This window comes from Pholcus phalangioides, unplaced genomic scaffold (assembly GCF_987345545.1).
Source record: "Pholcus phalangioides strain wild (caught in Gottingen) unplaced genomic scaffold, Ppha-v1.0 ptg000039l_1, whole genome shotgun sequence".
Taxonomy (NCBI): domain Eukaryota; kingdom Metazoa; phylum Arthropoda; class Arachnida; order Araneae; family Pholcidae; genus Pholcus; species Pholcus phalangioides.
Genome location: NW_028301625.1, coordinates 14,294,528 through 14,309,570, shown reverse-complemented (window position 1 = coordinate 14,309,570; position 15,043 = coordinate 14,294,528). Strand labels below are relative to the sequence as shown.

At 33.9% G+C, this 15,043-nt stretch overlaps 2 protein-coding genes across 4 annotated transcripts in view; one reads left to right on the top strand and one right to left on the bottom strand.

Annotated features, from left to right (window-relative positions):
- The window catches only part of ced-6 (PTB domain-containing adapter protein ced-6), a 35,167-nt gene extending 30,996 nt beyond the window's left edge, over positions 1–4,171 (top strand). Inside the window, exon 12 of the mRNA XM_089253773.1 lies at positions 429–4,171. Within this exon, the coding sequence (XP_089109899.1) occupies positions 429–509 (81 nt within the window). The 3' untranslated portion in view covers positions 510–4,171. The remainder of the gene's footprint in view (positions 1–428) is intronic.
- A 1,188-nt stretch (positions 4,172–5,359) lies between these two features.
- LOC149065608 (uncharacterized) overlaps positions 5,360–15,043 on the bottom strand; it is an 82,474-nt gene continuing 72,790 nt past the window's right edge. For all 3 annotated transcript variants that reach the window (XM_089253772.1, XM_089253771.1, XM_089253770.1), the window contains exons 10-21: positions 14,623–14,889; positions 14,096–14,453; positions 13,616–13,989; positions 13,224–13,487; positions 12,777–13,037; positions 12,438–12,610; positions 12,078–12,238; positions 11,052–11,209; positions 10,688–10,766; positions 9,345–9,498; positions 7,052–9,224; positions 5,360–6,307 (exon numbers count right to left, since the gene is read on the bottom strand). In XM_089253772.1, the coding sequence (XP_089109898.1) occupies positions 6,015–6,307; positions 7,052–9,224; positions 9,345–9,498; positions 10,688–10,766; positions 11,052–11,209; positions 12,078–12,238; positions 12,438–12,610; positions 12,777–13,037; positions 13,224–13,487; positions 13,616–13,989; positions 14,096–14,453; positions 14,623–14,889 (4,715 nt within the window). In that variant the 3' untranslated portion in view covers positions 5,360–6,014. The remainder of the gene's footprint in view (positions 6,308–7,051; positions 9,225–9,344; positions 9,499–10,687; positions 10,767–11,051; positions 11,210–12,077; positions 12,239–12,437; positions 12,611–12,776; positions 13,038–13,223; positions 13,488–13,615; positions 13,990–14,095; positions 14,454–14,622; positions 14,890–15,043) is intronic.

The window sequence follows — 15,043 nt, the reverse complement described above, 5'->3', positions numbered from 1 at the left end:
GTTTCGTTTTTGAGGGATTTTTGAAATAGATTCAGTAACAAAAATAACCTATTTAAACTTGATGGTAATTAGAAACATAATTAGTTTTTTGAATGCTATAAGGATCAATTAACATTATTTATGTATAGTCACTTCTTACCTAAATGTTAAAGAACCCTGAAATTTTTATTGCAATGCACAAAAGAAATAATCTGTGTGTTTAATATTGATTATGAAAGATTCTAATGAATTAATTCATTAACATCCTTTGATTCTAATTGCTAATTAGTTTATCAGTTATTGCAAAACTTTGTTCATAATCATTTTGTTTTGTTTTTCTTGTTTCTTTGTAAACATTTTTTCTGAATATAAATGCTTTAACTAAACTCATATTATTGATATAACAAGTGTTTTTTAAATTATTATTATTATTATTATTATTATTACAGGATGGGTTTAGTAGAGGAATAACTTTTGGTAAAGAAGATTTTTTTGAAAGTACTGATTTGCAACCCAACCGAGGACAGTGATTGTGGACAAGGGACATTGTTATGGTTTATTTGATATTTTTGTAAACAGCCATAAATGCTTTGGGAGTGTTCTGAATGTAAAGTTTTATTAATGGGACCACAGTGGTTGATTTTTTTTACATTTTTAAACTGCATTCTCATCACTGTTAATGAAATCAAATTGGTCTAAAATTTGAAGTTTTTATACATGACTTTTCATCAAAATGTAAATTAAAATAGATTTCTGATGTTATGCCATGTAATATTTGTATATGCAATGCATTGGAGTTTAGGAAATTTAGGAGTTCTTTAATAGCTCCTTGTTTGTGTTGTAAAATGTTATAGTAGAAAATGAGCAGGTTTTATCTCATTCCTACTGTTGCTGTTTGTGAAAATAAGTGCAGACAAAGGTATATGTTTATTTAATATGCTTATGAGTTTTTTGAGCTAATGCAATTGTCGATGTAAAATAATTGGCAATCGATAAAATTGGTAGTCATTTAGCTCCTTGAAAAAACGTGAAAATGTGTCAGTAGAAAGTGTCACTCAGTCAAAATGATGCCTTGGTAATATATTTAATTTTTAGATGAATCCCAAATTTTGTACAGAAAAGTATCCAATAGCAGAATAGCTTTGTTTATGTATGTAACATGTTAATTATTGGAAAAATCAAACTTAAAGAACTCAAATGGCATTCTTCAAGAGCTTACATTTAATGATGCACTATTCAGAGTGATTCTTTTTTTTTTTTTTTTTTGCATGTTTTACACCTGATTACCATCCGAAATTCTGGAATAGAAATAAATGCAGAGAAATTAGAGCTGTTTTAGTTTGTTCCTGAATTTGAGTTTTTTTTTCAGTTTGCTTAAAATTTATATGATACAATTCGGAACATGTGCATTTTTCCTCAGAAATTATGTGTTATAATGTATGAATTGAGTGGTTTGGTTTCCCCTATTATAGGCCATTTGAAAGTATTGTAGATTCTGTAAGGAACACAGCACTTGCAAAAAATTGCCTAATGAAATAAAATTGTTCAGAATCACGTGGCACATAAACGGTGCACCTTTAGATTTCCTGATAAAATGTGGAACTGGTTAGAAATGCAGAATTTTTTGCCTATTCATTTTGCTCTAACACTAAAGTGATGGAGGTTGTCATTTTGACCACAAAGCAACTTTGACATGTGATTGCACCTAAACAGTCAATCTCAGGTAACTGAAATTTAATAACTTTTCTCATCTTCTTGAAATTGGCTTTTGAAATCCCAGAAAAATGTTCTAGCTTTATTAATTAAATAGCTAAAATGAATTTCTATCTAGAGCAACTTAAGCAGTCAAAATGACCTCTGTAGAGATTGTACATTATTAGGATTATAAAGTATTTTGAAATGGAAGTCGTCTTATGCAAACATAAATATTGGAAGTAAACATGTTTTATCAAAATGTTTGCTTTTTTCAGTAGCCATTTTGTGTCATTTAACCCTAGAATGGTACCTATACATTCAAGAGACAGTTTCGTATATGTATTATTAAGCTTAGATTTTTTTAGGTACCATTCTAGGGTTAATAAAACACCTTTGAAGAAGCTTTTTATTATACATAATTTGATCTTTGTAGAGTATGGGTCGATTACATTGTTATTATGTAGCAAGACTTCTGAATCCTTCATAAATGGGAACAAGACATCAAAAAATGTGAACCGTATAAGTCTCAAAAATAGAACTTTCCAACATATGCAAACACTGCTGTGCTTCTTCCAGAAGATACTGTAATAGTTTTATATATTTTAAGAAAACTTTAGGTTTCTCTGTTTTTATATTCTGCCTTATTTTATTAATCCATTAACTGATTCAATCGAAGGAAGCAAATATGATGCTACATTTTTCACTCTTGCATACGAAAAATCTAATAAAAAAAAATCAGGCTGTTTTGATAGTATAATTTTTTACAAAAGCATGGCAAAGGCTATTGTGAAAGTACCAGCTGTACTAAATCCTCTTGGTTTTTCCCTTAAAAATTGTTTCTTATATTTCAAACATTCGGTTTACCAATACACAAATGTAAACCTAATAGATTGAGCATCTTATCTTTGATTATTTATAACACTCTGTTTTCTGAATATGAGATTTTGAGTTTTATTTTTTCCTGCATTTATAATGGAAGGGTGAGGATATCAAAAATAAGGGCAATTGATTGCAAAAAAAGAATGGTAAATTTAATGAAGTCTAGCATGCACAGTGTAGCTGCAACAGATTATTTAGGCATGTAAATGCAATATTTTTATGGTATAATTATTGTTCACTTTTTTCTGACAATATTTATCTATATATGCATCATTACTCAATCAGGCCCATGGAGAAGTCAATTCAGTGATCAGACTTTTGCAAAGGGACAAAATTCAAGCAAACCAACCCAATCGCAAAGATCACTGCTTTTTTTGTGGATAAAAGGATGCACAGCCATTGAAATTCATAGAGAAATCCTCACAAAGCAAGTCCACAGTGAAAAACCTTTAAATTTCAGCATGTGAGATAGAATTGATAGGGGATTTCATGCCGAGAGTTTGGATTTTTTTTCCATAGTAACAAAAATGAGTTGCAAAAATGTTGAGGATTTCACTGTCTTATTTTCTTTTTTATAACATCTGCCTTTTTGAGATGTGCTACATGTAATGCTCAAGCTAAGCCGTACCCCTGTTTTTTGTTTCTCTACAAGAAATAATATATATCCTTTTATTTAAATTTTTCATTCTGCCTGACTTATTTGAAATAAAACATAGCTGTTTTATCGTTTTATCAGTTTTATTTTCAGCAGATTTGAGCATCATAAGGAATATGGAAAACATCATGTGAAAAGTATCACTAAACCAGTCAAAATTTTTGCTGTAAAGATCCATCAGAATTTTTTTTTTTTTTTTGGAAAAATATTTTTTGTGCTTTAAATATCTTTTTGCTTATGAAGTTCTTTAGTGTCGAAATGTTGTGTGCATTATTTTGGATTCTCTGAAAACGGCTTTTACACTTTGCCATGTGGATACATACATCTTGTGTGTTATTGATGGGAAATTTTACTTTTGATTCAAACATATTTTACAGTCAAAGATGTAGAATGGATATATTACTACATTATAATAATCTTTTTTAAATATTTCTGGATCAGCTTAGATAATTGGCCATGATTACTTTTTTTGGAAGAGTGAGTAGCATTGTTAAACATATATTATATATGCTTAACACATGCTACAATGGTATCTTCTGAGTGTCACACTAAGCATATATAATATATGCTTTGTGGGACACTCAGAAGATACCATTGTTGTTTTCCTTTCATGTTTGAGAATTTAATGAACTGTGGTAAATATAATTTTCTTGTGATGTGTTGTATTAGAGAAATACTGTTAGGTATAACTGTTATATATTGATGGTACTTACTTTTTTTAAACCGTTTTGCATACGTGTTTTAATTGACTTTATTTTTTAATTATATGGACCAGTGATTCACAGTTTTTAATAATCTTCGTTCATTTGAATATATACGCAAATATTCTAGTGAATCTGAAAGTTGTGAGCACATAAAAATGATAAAGTCAATGTGTGTTCACTTTGCGCTACTGTTGAATATTTTTCGTGTTTTGTTCTGTCTGTTTATATAACTCGTTGGCAATAAAAAAATTTATAAATATTTTTTTAGTTTTTATCAGATATATAAAATATTCAATCACAATTTTGTGGAAAGATATTGTGAAAAATGCTTAAAGTGTTATTTGTGAGTGTATCACAAAAATTTAGAAGCACATGATTATATGCACATTGTTGCAAGACCTATTTTGAAAGGAAGAAAAATGCCTCATATTCAAGTAAATGTGGTATGTATTAAAATTATGGCTATGGATATTTTAATGCTGATATCCTAAAGGAAAGTATGGCTGTTACATGCCCTTCCCAGTTGAGTTGTTATTTATTGCTTTTAGTAAATTTATAGTGTAAAGAAAGAAAAAAAAATATATATATATATGAAAGGTTGATCACAGGGCTTTGCCCCCCTCTTCGTTGTAAATATTTTTTCATAACATATCGGTTTTGGCCTGCTTCTTAACCTTGCATACCTCTGTATGTTAAAATAGATTTAAACTCTTCTCAATCCCTTAACACTTGCCTTTTTTTTTCAAATTACAATGGGAAGATGAATAATTTTTCAAAAACTGAATTAGAATGCTAGAATTACACGTGCACATAAGTGTTCATTAAAGAGCACAAATATTTATAGTCTAAAGTTGTTTTTTTTTTGTAAAAGTTCAATACTTGCCCGAGAAGAACGCTTAAAATGTATTTTAGCAGTCACCATGTACACATCATAGAGAATCAAAAACTTATATTTTTTCCTTCAAGAACTGGTGGTTTTCCAATGCTACAAGATATAACCTGCCAGCACTAGCATAAAATAATCTAAATGCAAGGATATTATTTTGGTTTTTGAAATTTGGTTTTTAAAAATGCAAACATTTTTGCTCCATGGTGTACATTTCCAAAGTGGTGATCTCTAGTGAACAAACTCTTCTAAATCTCACTATAGTACTTGTAGATGAACAATATATTTCTCATGAGCTGTCATAGAAGTACAACTCCAAAAATTATTTTTAGTGAAACATCCATCAGTTTAAAAGTGTTAATCTTCCAGTAGTGGCACAAAACTAATTTGTTTGATGTCCACTATTATAACCTCTAATGCTATTGTCTGATGCTTTTCCCATTCAGTTAACTCCTGTCAGTTTTCTAGTCTCATCTCTCCATGCTTATGGGTATCCTCCATACGTAGGAATACCAACCTTTTGGTGATACATTTTCAGAAATAAGAACACAATTTTTTTCATCTTGCATCAACATTTATTTTTACACATCAGGGTTAGGAACAGGTGGGAAAATATTTACATACATTGATATTATTTTCAAAAAAAAACCACACAACCATAACTATCAGGAGATATTCACAACCATACACCTCAAGGAGAAGTTACTTAAACTGTAATAGCATTTCAGCGAAAAAACATTTAGATTTGTATACTTCTGAAATGTATTTGAAAGTGACTTTCCCTTGTGTGTACTGATTATAAAAAGGAAAAAAATTGCATTGAGAGACAATCACTTGACTAACATTCACAATGAGTATCCATGATGCCCAAGTGTCTGTACGCGCATTTGAGCACTCCATTAGACACAAAGACATTACTTGGAAAAAATTAAAATGACAGACGATATTAGACTTTATTAACCTTCCCGAAGGAAAATAAATTATATAGTCGAATAAGTCATAAAAGTTTTTGAAGAAATTCCAGTATGTTGTAGTCCAACAGCACAGATTAACTAGAGAGTTCAAGAGCTCAATTGGAATAATGACATCCATAGGCTTCTTTTAGAATTTACACATGATTTTTTTTCTTCAGATTAGCGTTTAGCATTCCATATTCATCGGAGGTTGAAAAAACATAACAATTAAAACGTTTTTTTTCCATTAATGCCATAATCATTTACGTCGTTGACGTTGAACTTACTGGGAAATTGCCGTAAACATTTCGAAATGTTACGTCTGGCGTACTATAAGTAACATTTGCGCTTGCCGGATTGGGTGGGTACCGATGAATTGGACTTGCTGGTAAGCTCTTTCTTCTTTTATTTTTACGATACCACCTGTGGATAATAAAAGCTCCTGCTACGATTCCTAAATACACCAAAGTAACAGATACAGCAGTTGCAATGATAGTAGCCTTAGATGTGCATACTTTGTCATCAGCAGCTTGAGTTGTATCTTCCGGTCGTGGTGCTGTAAAGATATAAAAGAAACATTTATGGATATGAAACAAACTTTTTTTTTCAAATGTATTTTTCGATATGTATATATAACTTTATTTCACAAATTTAAATCCATTAATGCAATAATCCCTCGTTATATTGGGCTTGTTGGGAGACAGAAAAAAAAGTGACATACTGAAAGCGCGATATAACTGATGGTTTTATCTAGGTTCTAATGTGTCAAAGTTTTGACAACGATTCTAATAAAAACGGCGCGGAATTCGCATTATAGCAAGATTATAACATAAAAATATGCGTTATAATGAGACTCAGTAATGAGGAGGCTTTTTTTTTCAAACCGAGCACAACTCGGGTCTATCACCATCTATGGGCGATTTATTACCTAGTAAGTTGTGCCGGAAATGTTACTGTGTGTGTACCTAACAGTCTGAGTGCATATATAGTGTTGTGTTTGATTTTTCAGTGCCGCCATCTATATTTCAGAAGTGAAGTGGATGATGTGTTATGATTGAATTACATTTTTACTGCTTGTAAGTCTGTTGCTCTCTGTGGCGAGACTTTTTTAAAGGGGAGATCGGCTTGCATTCGCACCTTGAAGTTGGGAACCACAGAAAACCGACTTCAGCCGACCACCACTGTGGCGACGGTGAGGTTCGTAATGAGGAGGCTAGTGTTCGTTGGGTTTGGTTTATCGGGTAAAAATAATTTTTACGTACAGATCAAGAAGATTATAAAATGCTTAAACAATACTCACTATTGATGATGTTATGCCTTTGCAGTCCCCGATTGTGTTGATTAGGTGGCCTCCAAAATTGATTATTTTTGTTTCTTTGGTTTTGTTGATTAGAATTCTGGCTTTTTCCATCTTCTCCGACTAAAATTGCTAAAGACAATGGAACTTCCTCTGGAACATTTTTCTGAGTTGTTGCTATAACTTCGTTCGGTCCATAACGATTTGGCTGAGAACGTGCGTTGTTTCTCGCACCATTATTTGACGCAGTGTTTGTTATTTTTGCTTGATCTCTCCAGTTATCTTTAGGGAGGATTTCTTTTCCACCTTGAGGGTATATGTTTGGTCTTGCAGCATTTGGTTGAACAGAATCTTGTTGCGGATAATTTCTCCAATTATTATTCATGCCCCATTCCATAGGAAGTTGAGTGTTTGGTCGCTGATTTGGAAACATTGGTGGAGGTGCATTCATATGATGTTGAATATTTGGATTATTTCCTTGTATCTGTATTCCATAAGAATTAGGTGACTGACTCCGTGGTTGTTCAAAATAACGATTCTGGTCTACTGGTCCGGGAATTTCTTGCGGTCGAGCTTGATAAGTTCGATAAGCTGGAGGCCTGTCACGCTGGCCATCAAGTATCTGGAAAGGCATCTGAATTTGAACTCCTGGTGAGCTTTGCGCAGCCCAATTGTTTTGCGCATTTTGAACTTCGACTGGCCTTTTACCATAACTAGAATGTTCATCAGAAACTCGCATTTGTCTCCCGTCTTTGTTATTTTCATTTGATGATTGAAATGATCCACTATTTTGATTAGGATTAGCATCTTGCTTTTCAGAATTGGTTGCATAGTTTGTTTGCCAGGCGTTAGGTATATTCTGAATTTCTACAGGTCTCATCGGATATGAAGAAGGGGGTCTTTGCTGTGGATGTTGAGGAAACGATTTTATTCCGCTGTTATAATTCCATGGGGGAACATTTGGATCCGAAACATACCTTTGAGCTGTCTTGGGAAGAGGATGAAGAGCCTTTGGTGCTTCTTTTGTGCGATAGTTTGAATTTATTGACGGAGTTACCACCGGTTTATCATTCGGAGGCAAGTGCGTTGGTCTTATTGTGGAGTATCTTCTGTTCTCAAATGCTGAAAATCTATTTGAATGGTAATGGTTTGGTTGGGGATCAGCATTTCTCATATCGGGCAATAAAATTTGTTTCGGAACGGAATTTATTTCAGAATCGTACTTGCTTTCTGTGGCATTCATTTCATAAATGAGGTCAGAGGAATTTGTTGCTTCATCATGTTTCATGAATGCAAATTTTCTGCTAAAATTTCCAGTTAATTGATGAGCAGATTCCATCGGGAGGAATTTTGCAACCGAATCAACATGCGAATGAATTGAACTGATTCCTGTTGCAGACGAATCCTCAATGGAAATCTCTTTTCGTTTGTGTGATGAAACTTTATAATTGTTTGTTTCTGTCTCCAGTGTTGAAGATGCTTGTTTTTCCTCGAAACTTTTTAAAGCATCTGAAGCTGTGTTTCCTGGGTGTTCATTAATGACTTCATCATCTATTCCATCTGCTTTTTCTGGTGGAATTTTATCAACCACTTCAGCATTTGTTACAAGCTCTGAAAAGCTTACTGGAGATGTAGACGGCACTGAAAGATCTGGACGAGGGAATGTATTCGTTAGCATTCTTGAATTTCCTTTTGGATCATTTTCCATCGCAATAAAATTTTTATTCTCTGCATCTTTCGAGGATTTAGTTTCTTGTATAGTCTCTTCTTCCGCATTTGGTGATTTATCATTAGTACCGATTGAAGGAATATCACTACTGTAAAAATGTAAACCAGTTGAGATGTCAGTAGGCTGAGTGACAGCGTCCTCAAATGTACCTTGTACTGTTGATGGTAATGAACTGATGAAAGAATTTTCGTCTCGATCATGTGAGATTCGTGCTGAAGTTATCATGGGCAATGGTTTTTCTTTATTTTGATCATCTGAAGGCATAAAAATAACCGAATACGGCTGATCTTGAATGACAGTGCGAATGGAATCGTAGTTTTCCCGATCAAAATACACATCTTCATCATCCAAAAGAGAACTATTTAAATAACCAGCATAAACCTCAACAGATTGATCTGCATCACGCTTCTTACGCCCAAAAGAGGCTCCTTTCCCACCACAGCGGACCTGCGAATTGAAAAATGAGCTTCAAAATCAAGAAAACCAAAAGACAAGATGCATGCTGAAAAAATTCAATGGTTATATATAACACGAACTTGATAAGTCAAATTACTGAGAACCTCTTACCTGTTCACATTTTTCTTGACAGAAACGTATCTGGACTTCGAAGTTGACCATACCCGTAGATGGGAATCGAAAAGCTTTAAATCTTGCTTGCAATGATCTTCCGTCATGAGCATCTAATTCGAGGGCTGGGAATATGGTGGGATCGGTTGGACATCTAAAAACAATTTTTTATTATAATATAAATATTTCATGAAAGAAAAGCAAATGACATAATCACGTTCAAGTACTGTACATTTTAGTTGACGAGAGTGGATATAGTAGAATATGTCTTTCATTCCATGAAAAGAAGAGTTTAGCATTCGGTTTGGAGTTTTAAACTGAGAGTTACACTAATTTATTGTTTATTCAAGAAAATCTAGAAAAGAAATGTCGAAAATTTCCATGGTAGGAAAACTTTAATTTGCATTAATACCATTCCTCATACATTTCAAGTTAATCATTGAAAAATTAGCAATCAACTAGATATCTTTTGAAAATAATTTTAATAAAACAAAATAGAAATCAAGTTTTCTCTAGGCGGTTTTCTTTTCTGAACTCGTTTCTGAGTCTATTGTGTTAAATCTGACAGAACAATATACTATACTACGAGTAAATACTTGTGGCACTGCTTGTCTTATGCAATTTTTATATTTTTTATTGTTTTTATGCCACCCAAAGTAGGCGTTATCTAGTGTCTTCTTGCATCGGAATTCAGTCTTGCTCTGATCGTCGACCAACATGCACCGAGAGAGAGAGAGAAAATCTCTCTCCTATTTCTATACATTAAATAAGTTAAAAAAGAAAGCAGAGTCATGACTCACTCACAGTCTATTTCCAAAACAAGGAGACATCCACCAGCACTCGCGTCACCATATACTTATTCTAAACCTTTTTTTAACCAATAAAAAGAGCGTTATTTAACTTATAGATGTAACATACACCGGAGGATTATTTGAAAATGATCAGTTTCTGAGATAGAATGGAGAGTCTATAATAGGGCATATATATTTGAAAGAAAAGAAAAGAACTCATAAATGTAGTTGCAACATGAAAAAACATTAAATTCTGTACTTAGAAATTGCATTTTTTGGATGTTATGCCGAAACTAATATTTGGAAAGAAAAGTGATTTGTCTCCTCCGGGAATAGAATCCGCGCGAGTCCCCTTGCATACCAGGCTAATGCGCTAACCAATACACCAGAGACACACATTTCAATTCCTTATAACCCGGGTTCGATACCCGGAGGAGACAAATCATTTTTTTTCCCAAATATTAGTTTTGGCATAACATCCAGAAAATTCAATTTCTCAGTATATTTCGGGCCGAAAAAATACCATCTCTTAATATTAAATTCTGTGTTTACCCAGAGCTGTCTATAAGAAACAACGACTCTCCATTAGCACTGCGAGCATACAAATTTCTTGCAAACAATGCAAATGCACCTACAAAAGAAAAAAAAACAAGAAAAATACTCTAAAATTTCAATAGCATTAGTTTCTTATGCGCAATTGAATTAATAAATGACCATAATCTTTTTAAAACCACAAATTTTTTTGATATCATGACCTCAGATTTTCAAATAAATTTTTTCAGATTTCAATAGTTAAAACCAACTCGTGAGAAATTGACCAGTTTAAAAAATTAAAAAACAAATGGAAGATTTTTAAATTGGAATTAAAGTAAATTGTAGTAAATTTGTTATAAAATCATAAATGAATATAACTTACTTGACTGTTCTCTTAACTCTATTCTAAGAATGAGTTCATCTCCAAGACCAACTGATCGAGCATCCCTTCCCGTGTGATCCAGGACCCTCATCATTACGTTTGGAGGTGGAGCAGTGTTAGTTACAATTGCGGTTATCGGAACCTGATTGTGTGTCCTCCTGGTAAAAACATTATAAATTAATGAATTTCATCATTATCTCAGAGACATACTATTAACTTGAAACAAGAACAATTATTGCGTTTTTCTCTGCATTAAAAAAAGAATGGATATTAATGCATTTGAATGAAATACACACATCAATATAGTTTTTGCTTCACTGTAAGAGCTTATTTTCCACCACCTTTGCTCGCGTGGATTTGATCATCTGAAAATTACTAGGTGATACTATCCTCCCATATAGCATTTGAACCCCTCATGGCCCCATTGGGGGAATGAATTTTCAGAAATCCCGTCTTATATTGGGTATCTACATTATAAAATACTGACTAAATTTCACATTTATGGCTTCAGCGATATTGGCTCAGTGAGGATTGCTTCATATAACCCTTGAATCCCATCCCCCCCCCCCTTAGGAGGTTGAATTTTGAAAAATTCCTTCTCAGTGAATCTATGCATTACAATTTTCATATTTATACCCCTTTATTATCATTTGAACTCCCTTGTGGGTCGAATTTAGAAAAAACCCTTCTTAGTTAGTCTCTACGTCATGAAATAAAACTTCTGATAAATTTCGTGAATCTTCAGCGGTTTCGGCTCGGCGTGATTTGTCTATGTTACGTTTGAACCTCCCTTTTGACCCACCCCCCCCCCCCAGGGGTCGAATTTCAAAAACCTTTTCTTAGTGAGTTTTTACACCATATGATGTGGAACTACTGACAAAATTTGATATTTATACCTTCAACAGTTTCAGCTGGGCGATGATGAATTAGTCAGTCAGGACATGTTATTTTACATATATATATAGATGTCTTAAAGAGTTCAATATTTTTCAATAAAAGACTAACTTTCTCTGATTGTACACTTACGCAACATTCATTCCTCCAGCAGACCCAACACCAGGTCCACTCATGGTGTACGTTCTCTCTCGAGTTTCAAAGGAACAGACTACTTTGATTGTTCTGTCGTGATCAGTCATAATTACTGGATGTTGCTGGACGACTACTTCGTTTATAAAACGTTCACGGCCCTGAGAATCAAAATGAGTAATTGATGAGATATTTTGATCAACATAATTTTTCTATCATTGCCATTTGGTATTTTCTTTAAAACAATCTTGCCCTCTCTGGAGGGAAAGTAATTTCATCAAGCTATTGAGCTAGATTTGTGTTTGGTTCGTAAAATAGTATCTTCGAGAGAAAGAAGTTGGTGTGAACTTCGTCGCTTACCTCAGGTCGAGTGCCACATCTGCTTCCCAATGAAATAGCGAATTGTAGAGTCGTTTGTCCGGTTCCAACAACATAACACTGAGAAGGATTGCCCTTTGCATATACTCGTCCGTGGAACGGGCTTTCAAAATGAATTGTAAGTAACATGTCTTGTTGATTGCACTGCACTGATACTAGAAATATGAAGAGAAAAGAAACATTTTAATACTTGAGAAAGTATAATTAATATCTCTAACTAGCAAGACTGCAAGAGAAATTAGCCGAACCCCTTAAAAAAAAACAACTATGTGCAACTATGGAATTTTTTGGCATACATGCGTGCTTTATATGTATGCGTACCTTGTTCACAATTTCCTTTTTCACTGTAAATTGAATTCCTTCTTGGTTGGAGTGCATTAACCCCATGCGCAACGCTTGACAGATCTTCACTACTAAGTGCACAATCTCTAGCGACTGTTTCGAAGTTGATGGATCTACAACTGAACAGTCTCTCTCCATCGCATTTACGTTGACACTCCTGTAAACTAAATGCCCTGGTCAAACGATCGATATGGGGCAGAAACCTATCGGGGAAGTCACGATATTGGCACGTTGGAGCATCTGTAGAAAAGAACAAAAATATAGTAATAAAAAAATCGTGTCAATTTAAAACATTAGTACATTTTCAACAACTGAAAACCTATTGATAAACAGTGAAAGAAAAAAAAAATGGGACTATGCTATGTCAAACTTTGTCATAAACGTTCTAATGTGCTTTGAAACCATAAACAGACATTTCCAATTTACCTGAAATGCATTGATTTTCGAAGTATTCAATTTCATCATCAGTGTGATGAAACTGATTCGGGGCAGACCTTCTTGTATCAGAGAAAAGTTGGCAGAGTTTCGAATAGTGGTGGTATGTAGCCGAGTGACAATCTGGCTGGTCCTGAAGACAGAAGTCCTCGCAATCTGTTCTTTCTTCTACGTCAGTTATGATGCGGATTGGTTCAGCAAGCAGTTCATAATGGAGAACTCGATCGAAAGCCCACAGCTTGTTACAAGCACGCTCTTTATTTAAAAAAAACAAGCATATAAATTATACTCAAGCACTAATAATCCACTGACACAGATATAAAATTAAGAATTTCTACTTATACATATTTGGATTAAAAATTGGGATCTAGAAAAGGAATTACCTCTCAAACAAACTTTTTCAAAATATACAGAATCTTCTGCAGGTACAAGGTCGGGCTTCTTAAGATGATTTGCCAGAACAACAAAACAATCTTGGTAGGCTTTGTACTGAATTACGAATCCGAGGCACCTTTCACCCAATTTCTGACACTCAAGATGACAAGGCTGTACCACACCAAGAGGTACACGCGTAGGTATTCTTTCTTTTCTCCCTCCGTGTATATCATAGCCAACAATTTTCTCATAGGTATACCTATCGGCAGTACATATAGGTGGAGGTAGGGGTGGAAGTGGTGGTGGATGCGGTGGTGGAATCGGATGGATATTTTCGTGAATTGGGGGAGGAAATGGATTGTATGGTGGAAGAGTTGTGGTTCTGCAAAGATAAAATCAAGATAAATATTCATAAAATATATCAATGGAATCGATCAAAAATTATTTTTTTGCATACTTATGAAAAACGAAGATTGATAAATATGTACCTCCTGGGAGTTGTAGTGGTTACTTCTGTAGTGGTGGTCTGTGGTGGTTGTGGGTAAGCAGTTGGTATCGGTACTTGACGACTGTCAGATTGAACTTTGCAAATTTTACTGGCAAAGCTTGCACCTTGTCTGTATTGCAATCCCACAGCTTGTCCGGTGATTCGGCTCTCACCACTGAGCATACATATGCTTCCATGACCTCCAAGACTCCAGAAAGTATAGCTTCTGCAGTTGAATTCCCTTTCTCTATTGCATTCTCTTTCGCAATGCAAAGTTGAAGGAGTATCAGTTAAAGATTTCGTAATATAAATCATAGCTAAGTCAGGCTCTGTTTTCTGATACGGGCAATATGACGTTTCTAAATATAAAAACAAGAGAATATTATGTATTATATATATTTGAACACACCAGAAAAAAATTAGAAAAATTAAACGAAATTTTTCTTATTGAGAATTTTGTTGAACATTCAAACTCAATGAAACGAAATTTTTGGAGAGTATATACACGTCGTTATGAAAAAAACTTACCGACGAGGCACTGGTTCTCGAAGAAATCTACTCTGCTAGCTCCAACTAGTTGTGACTTTGATGCTGTTCTGTCGTCTCCAAATATGTGGCACTCTCTTCTTAGATGATAATAGTTTGCTGAACGACACACATATTTCCTTGTTTCTAAACAATGTTGCTGACACTGTTCTAAACTGACTACACGTACTACATCCAATGGCAATAATCCTTGAAGTTCATGGTCCGAAACCCTTTCATAAACCCACAATTTCGAGCATCCAAGATATGCTGTGTAAAAAAAAACAGTGAAAATTAATAATTTAACTCTTATTATTCATATGACACATTGAAAAAGTTAGATTCTAATATGCTGAAAACATGATGAAAAAAAAGCAAATGAATCACATCAAATACAGCGGCTAAACATGAACAAATGACTATG